Below are 6,941 nucleotides of genomic sequence, written 5' to 3' on the forward strand. Positions count from 1 at the left end.
TCAGTACTCTGCATTGAAAGGGTACTCCTTGTGAGTTTTGGACCTGAAGGGAATAAATAAATCAATTTCAGCCATCTTTTTATTTCTTTTCTGTTCTAATTTAATATATCAAGCTGTAGTAAGTGCTTAGAGGAGCCACTAAGGCAGGCTCTGAATTACATCATTGTAGAATGGATTTGTTCCATATTTGCTTTCCTGGATAGTGCATGCCATTTCTACACTGGGAACACCTGAGTCCCTTTGCCAGTGACTTAGGCTGTCAGTATTCAAGGCAATTCTTAGATACAATGTCTCAGTGTGTGCAGTGTTCAGGACTTAAGGGTTTGGAAAAAACAAATACTGAATGTTACCACTTACGTGCTCATTGTATATGCTCTCCAGTTTCTGTTAAAGCTGCAAATAGTTGCCATCTCCTCTTTAGTCAATTCAAAGTCAAACACCTAACAAGAAAAACAGCTGGAAACCACCTCTCTCAACAAATCAGAGACTGTAAGCAAAAAATCCTCTTGCACGAGGAGGAGAGCTTTGCAGGGGGAAGTCACAACATCCTGGAACATGCTGTGCACCCAGGACACTCGTAACGTCTCACCTTGGAGTTCTCCACAATGCGCTGTGGAGTGACAGACTTGGGAATCACAATCACGTTTCTCTGGATCTGGAAGCGAAGGAGAACCTGGAAGAACAGAAAAACAAGTCATTCCTCCTGCTTTGGAGGAAGCAGAGCTTCTTCAATGGCCGTTTTCCTTAAGCTACACCTGCTTCTGGAGAGCTGCATTTCTAATCATTCCTGTCCCTGCAGCCCAGGTAGCGCTTCCTGAAGAACAAAAAGGGAAGTGCTGAAGCCTCACATGGAAGGCCTCCTTTTTTGGGAAAATCAGTTCCCACCTGGACTTTAATTAACATTTCATTCTCTGCAATAGGACTTTGTGGGAAAACTGAATCATGACAGCATCTGAAGATGGGTCAAGAAAATGCTCCTGGTTGATAGTCAGCCCTTACAAGCACACACTGATACACCGCAGGCCACGTAGCAAACAAACGTGCACTGCTACTTAACATCACAGAAGAGCACCACAGTGGACAGGGAATGAAGAGCCAGCCCGTCCTTTACTTTGTCCTTTGCTGCCCTGTGTTACTGGAAGGGCTGTCCCTTGTCCAGCACCTACATACCTGGGCTGTGCTTTTTTTGTGCTTTGTTGCAATCTCTTTGATCTTGGGGTCATCCAGGAGGGAAGGATCCTCTGGCTTAGCCCTACACAGAGGAAAGACAGGAACAGAAACTGTATAAATGATGAAGGGTGCACTTGTAGCCTCAATGTCACAAGCATAATCCATGCCAGCTTCCTCAAAAATCACAAAGTAATCTTACCATGGCCTGTCAGGAGAGCCAAGGGGACTGTATGCTGTCACAGAAATCCCTTTGGATTGACAGTACTTGATCAGCTTCTCCTGGGTAAGGTATGGATTACATTCAATCTGCCAACACAAGAATGCAAAGATTGATAGCAGTACAACTGGTGTAACTTGCTCCAGGAGTTCTCCTAATGCACTTACAGTTCAGTTTTTGCCCTAATGTGCCACTCTTTGCAAAGTATTATTCAGCTTTAGTTTTGTACAGCACCTGCTTTTACAGTAAGGCTTCTTGCATCTCTGGGTCTTTGCTCTGGGGAAAGAGCATTTCATAAAGCTCATGTTTGGGTTTGTTGGTCCTGAGAAGGCACATTCTGGTGTGTTTCTGAGATTTTGAAGCAGTAGTTTAGCAAATAGTGTAAAGCCCAGTCCCTTGTATTTTCAGTACTAATATTAGTGGTATTGGAAGAACACGCTCCATCTGCTCTGTTCTGCCACCTTCTCTGTTCTTGTCAGAAAAGCTCCTTTCTTGACAGTTTGTGTAAAGAGGTTCTAGAGATACCTGTGATTTTGGATGGAGATGCATTTTTTCTTGTAGCCTGCTTTTTTTTTTGGTAGCTATGTGCAGAGAAAGTGTTAAAGTATCCTTAGGACTTACAAGATCTGGAGATTAGTACTCTTAGCAAAATGCAAGAACTACTGAATTCAGAACTGTAATGGATTTTTGAATCTGTACAAGGCCACTTGGAGAAATAAGCATTTGCAGCAGGTTATGTAGCTATGGCATACAAGGGGGCAGGGGCTGCTGTGTGCAGACAAAACCTAGGGTTTTTGCATGTGTGTAGACACACATACACTTTTGATTTTATATAAGGAGAAAAGTCTTCAGGGTGGATACCAGGAACCTCCTGGTATGCCAATCATGTGCTTCTGCATACACAGTTTAAACTGACCTCCCATTTTCCACTGGGTGACTGAGTGAATTGTGTATGCCTATATTCATGCATGAGAAGAACTGCATCTGTTGTGTGAACACTCATCTGCTGTTAGCAACGAGTTGATGCCATTGCCAGTAACAGAACAAGTAAGGTATTATAAGAAGTTATGGTTGTGATTTGTGTTCCACAATTTCATCCCCTGTAAGGATACAGGAGATCTACAACATCCTAATGGGTGTTTACATGCTGTTATCTCTTTGTTCTCCCTTCTTCCATCTCCTCACTCAGCTGTAGTCAAATCTTGATAATGCCTGGAAACTGTACACTTGCAGTGCAGCTTACCTGGAGATTTGCAGGCTTGTACTTCAGTCCTGGTTTGTTCAAGATTCTTTCAATTTGCTCATGGTTAAAGTTGGAGATTCCAATGGCTTTTACCAGACCAGCATCCACCAGCTCTTCCATGGCCTAAGGCAAAGAGAAGCAAAGTCTAGCATCTAGTATGCATGACAAGGACTGAAGGTGTTATTCCTGGGATGGCTTATTTTCCTTTCCATAAGGGGAAGGACAGCTGTTTGGGAGTGGTGAAGTTTGTCTCTTGGGGAAAAGTGTGCACTGGTGTATTTGTGCCACATCTTCGTCTCACCCAAGCCCAAAGGTTCATTCCTTGAGATGGAAGGAACACCAGGTCAGTTACATGTGGGACATAATTGATAATCAATACTGTGCTATCAAGCCAGCACTGGAGCACTGTACCCCAGGCTGCAGGCAAGATCACAACCTGAAATATGTTTATTCCTGCAAAGTGTATTTGGGCAGTTTAAAGACCTGTGGTGAAGACAGTTCTGTGGTTATTACAGTCAAGTAGCCTAATCTGCAACTCCACTGAAGATTATTAGTTTGACTAAACATTATGTTTTAAAAAGCTGCAGTGTACACCACAAGATAAAGGCATAAGAACTTTGTGACTGCTGAAGGTAATGAAAGCCTGGAAAAGACTGCCAAGTACGGAAGATGTGATTCTCCCACTGTGGCTGAACTTACCTCCCATGTATGTAGAATGTCCGTGTTGCTGAATATTGACATGCCTTTGTCATCTTTGGGAAACAGCTCCTCTCCTGCCTGTCAGCGACAAAGAAAGTGTTTGAAACACTCTTTTTCGGGAAGCTTATACCAAGAAAAGTAGGACCATGATCACTGACTTCACTGCAGGAAGTCCTAATAACTTTTCTACATCATTCATGCAGGTTCATGGCATTTTGCCAGCAACATTCCTAGTAAGAGGGACAGGTCTATCTCCTGGACCCAGCAACGTGGTGACTCACCAAAACACATACAGATAAACAAGTCACACCACTTGTGGAACAAAGCAGAACAAACAAGCTTGCTCTGCTCTATCATGCCTACTGAGGGAGAACAAGAACTGTTTTCTGAAGCTTTGTTTTTTGAAAGGTGTAATGACCTGCTTAGGGCTGATGGACATTTACGTTAGATCTAGAATAAGCCACTTTTGCTGAACCACATATTACATACACACACAGGTCTTCTGTGAGGCAGCCTCAGTTGAAGTGGGTGGCACTGGGAAAAACACGACATCTCAGACACAGGGGAACAGAGCTAGGTCCCCACATCTCCATATTGCTCTAGACCTAGTTTGTTGTTCAGATGTCAGAGTATTATGCCATGACTTTTCTATTCAAGGACTTTGTTCCTATAAAACTAACCGTAACATCTTTGAAAGTATGATAAATAGCTAATAAGCTCAAAAGTAAGAGGATGGAGATCTTAACCTTTCTGTAGCAGAAAGGAAAAACTATGAGTAGAAGAAGACTGAGATACCAGCTCCTTTGAAGTATATAAAGTATGAAACTCAAATGTCAGGAACTCTCACCTTTTGAAACCCAAGATCTTTGGAACAAAACTAAGGCTCTTGCAGGAAAGGTCAGCTCAATCTGGGCTGTATTAAAGACTTAGTGATTCAAGATAGAAATGGAAAATAGAAGAATTTTCTTCTGCTCTGTGATTCTGTAAGATGCAGGGGAAATAAATTCTGTCAGGCAGCACAGCCTTCTGTCCCACAAAGTAGGAGGCTAAATCAGTGGCAGATGAGTATACTTTAGATGTGTAGAAGACAATGCCTACCCAAAAGTAAAGCAGCACAACCCATGCTTACAGCTGGGAGACCTGATTTTAGAGCTACATCTACATCTCTGATATCCAAAGGGCAGAGGACACTGTATAAGCAGCAGTCTCAGGGCAGAGATCAAGAGCCCAGCTCACGTGGCCAGCATAAAGCTGAATGAGCAGCACCAGAGCAGTGCTGGTAGACACAGCAGACACGTGCTCTTTCTGGACTGGAGCAGCAGTAGTGCTGTGAGCCTTACTGGCAGTTCTGAGGAGGTCTCATAGGAGGAAAAGCCAAGGACATTGCTGTTACTGTACCTTGAACCCAATAGGCCAGTGGATGAGGTAGAGATCCAGGTAATCCAGTTTCAGGTCTGCAAGAGTCTTCTGGCAGGCTCCCTTCACCAGAGGCTTTTCATGAAATGTGCTCCACAGCTAGAGACAAAAAGCCAAGGCACATGGTGACCCCTGGGGTTAAAACTCTTGGACCCCTTCTGTTCAGGAGCATCCTGGTACCCTTTGGAAAGGAATGTGGAACTAGGCCATCCTAGTGCTCTTCAGATGGGGCTCACCCTGTGAGTGGGATCAACTTGTAATACTGAGGGTTGTGGTGCCTTATGTGATCAAACAGACTTGTAAACTGAAAAACACTAATCCTGTCCTGTTAAGCACGACATGTAAAAGCCACTTACTACAAGCAAGTACTGGTTAAAGAGCTCTTTTTAAGTTAATAATTTCAGTGGTGAGCCAAATCTAGGATTTCCTGCATAAGCAACTAAAAAAAACCAACTTACTTTCTTGGACTGTTTAAAGCATATTTTGAACAGTCCCACAAAAATGCAATGCTACAGTCATGTGCTAGATAACCCTCAACAAGATAAGGTGACAAAAGAAACTTCCATCAGGTTGACCTGAACTGTGTTGTGAATCACTGCATGCTATAGCAGACAGTCTTTCCCCACCGCTCTGAAATCCCTCCTGTGAACACGTTCTACACAAAGCAGGCCTTCCTCTGGATCCAAGGTCACCAGATCTTTACCTTACTGACGACGAAGAGGTCCTCTCGTTTCACGACACCTTCCTTGATTTTCTGCTGGATCCCTTCCCCAACCTCATTCTCGTTCTGGTACACGTAGGCACAGTCAAAGTGCCGGTACCCAGCGTCGATGGCAGCCATCACTGCAGCTGCTACTTGCCCTGGTTGGGACTGAAAGAAGAGGGTTAAAATCCCAAATCAAAGCATTCAGGCCATTTTCCAGTTATCTAGAAACTAAGGAAACACATACAAAGATGTTTTAAGAAGTGTTCTTCCATCTGGTGTTTTTACAGCTGTATTCATCTTACAATGCAGGCTCCAGGGCTGGAAACCAGTCTCCAAGTATTTAATCCTCTCGTTTCACGACACCTTCCTTGATTTTCTGCTGGATCCCTTCCCCAACCTCATTCTCGTTCTGGTACACGTAGGCACAGTCAAAGTGCCGGTACCCAGCGTCGATGGCAGCCATCACTGCAGCTGCTACTTGCCCTGGTTGGGACTGAAAGAAGAGGGTTAAAATCCCAAATCAAAGCATTCAGGCCATTTTCCAGTTATCTAGAAACTAAGGAAACACATACAAAGATGTTTTAAGAAGTGTTCTTCCATCTGGTGTTTTTACAGCTGTATTCATCTTACAATGCAGGCTCCAGGGCTGGAAACCAGTCTCCAAGTATTTATCCACAGCCCCACTCCCAGCCAGGGCTCAGCCAAACAGCTCTGCAGAGCCCCAAGCACCAGAAGTTCTGCAGAGGTGGACCAGGGGGATGGCATTTTGTGCCTGGGAGCACTGCAATGCCCCTTGCCCAGAACTCCTTGCTTCCTCGTGCCGTGTCTGAGATGAGAAGCAGCAACTGCCCACCCAGGAGAGTTTTAGTGTGATGGAGGGGCAAGGGTCCACATCTTAGTCATCCACATCACCAGGGTGCACTGTGCCTCGCTTCAGCCCAGCTCCCCCCCTGGGCACATCCCACCCCTCATCTGAGAGTTACACCTGCTGCTTCCTTCAGAGCTGGACGTTTCCATGTGTTTCTCTACCCTGCAAGGGCACGTAAGAGCTGTGCACAAAGAAGCGCTGGCACGTCTTGTTCAGACAAACCCAGCAATGTTTGTTCTCAGGCATGGCAGGGAACAACGTTTGATTTCGCAGTCACCAGAACAGCGGTCCGTATCTCTTTTGTCAGAACTTGTTTGAAACGCATGAACTGTTTTCTAAAGCCACATCTCATTGCCGAGCGCTTCAAGGCAACCTCACCCTGGGCTGCAGTGACTGACTGGGCACAGAGGCAGCAGCACGCAAACCTTCGCTGCGGGCTGGGGTGGCCGGGGAGCGGGAGGAGAGGGGCTCGGGACGTCGCTGCAGCCCAAAGGGGATCCGCGCTCCCCCGCGGGGAGGGACGGGGTCACCTCCCGAGGGCCCCGCTTCCCGCGGGGATGGGGAGCGGCAGGAAGGACGAGGAGCACGGGACAACAGCCCCAAAGCAGCGCGGGGCTCCTCC

General features: G+C 45.6%; 1 protein-coding gene across 1 annotated transcript; it reads right to left on the reverse strand.

Moving 5' to 3' along the window:
• On the reverse strand, positions 1-5,914 carry LOC104393495 (aldose reductase-like). The gene is made up of 11 exons (XM_010003000.1): positions 5,895-5,914; positions 5,778-5,838; positions 5,449-5,616; positions 4,728-4,844; positions 3,330-3,407; positions 2,631-2,753; positions 1,370-1,476; positions 1,171-1,252; positions 590-673; positions 358-440; positions 1-43 (listed from the first exon to the last, which is right to left on the reverse strand). The coding sequence occupies exons 1-11, from the start codon at positions 5,912-5,914 to the stop codon at positions 1-3; spliced, it is 966 nt and encodes a 321-aa protein (XP_010001302.1).
• Positions 5,915-6,941: the final 1,027 nt, after the last annotated feature.

Source organism: Chaetura pelagica, unplaced genomic scaffold (assembly GCF_000747805.2).
Source record: "Chaetura pelagica isolate M959 unplaced genomic scaffold, ChaPel_1.0 scaffold117, whole genome shotgun sequence".
NCBI classification, from domain to species: domain Eukaryota; kingdom Metazoa; phylum Chordata; class Aves; order Apodiformes; family Apodidae; genus Chaetura; species Chaetura pelagica.

What these genes read in the sequence shown, in the direction of transcription:
- LOC104393495 (XM_010003000.1), bottom strand. Translation starts at nt 5,914, where the DNA reads ATGGCTGCCATCGACGCTGG. An exon ending in ACAAGCCTGCAAATCTCCAG is followed by an intron (nt 1,477 to 2,630) that starts GTAAGCTGCACT and finishes TTGTGTTGGCAG; the next exon opens with ATTGAATGTAATCCATACCT. An exon ending in GGCTCTCCTGACAGGCCATG is followed by an intron (nt 1,253 to 1,369) that starts GTAAGATTACTT and finishes TCCTCTGTGTAG; the next exon opens with GGCTAAGCCAGAGGATCCTT.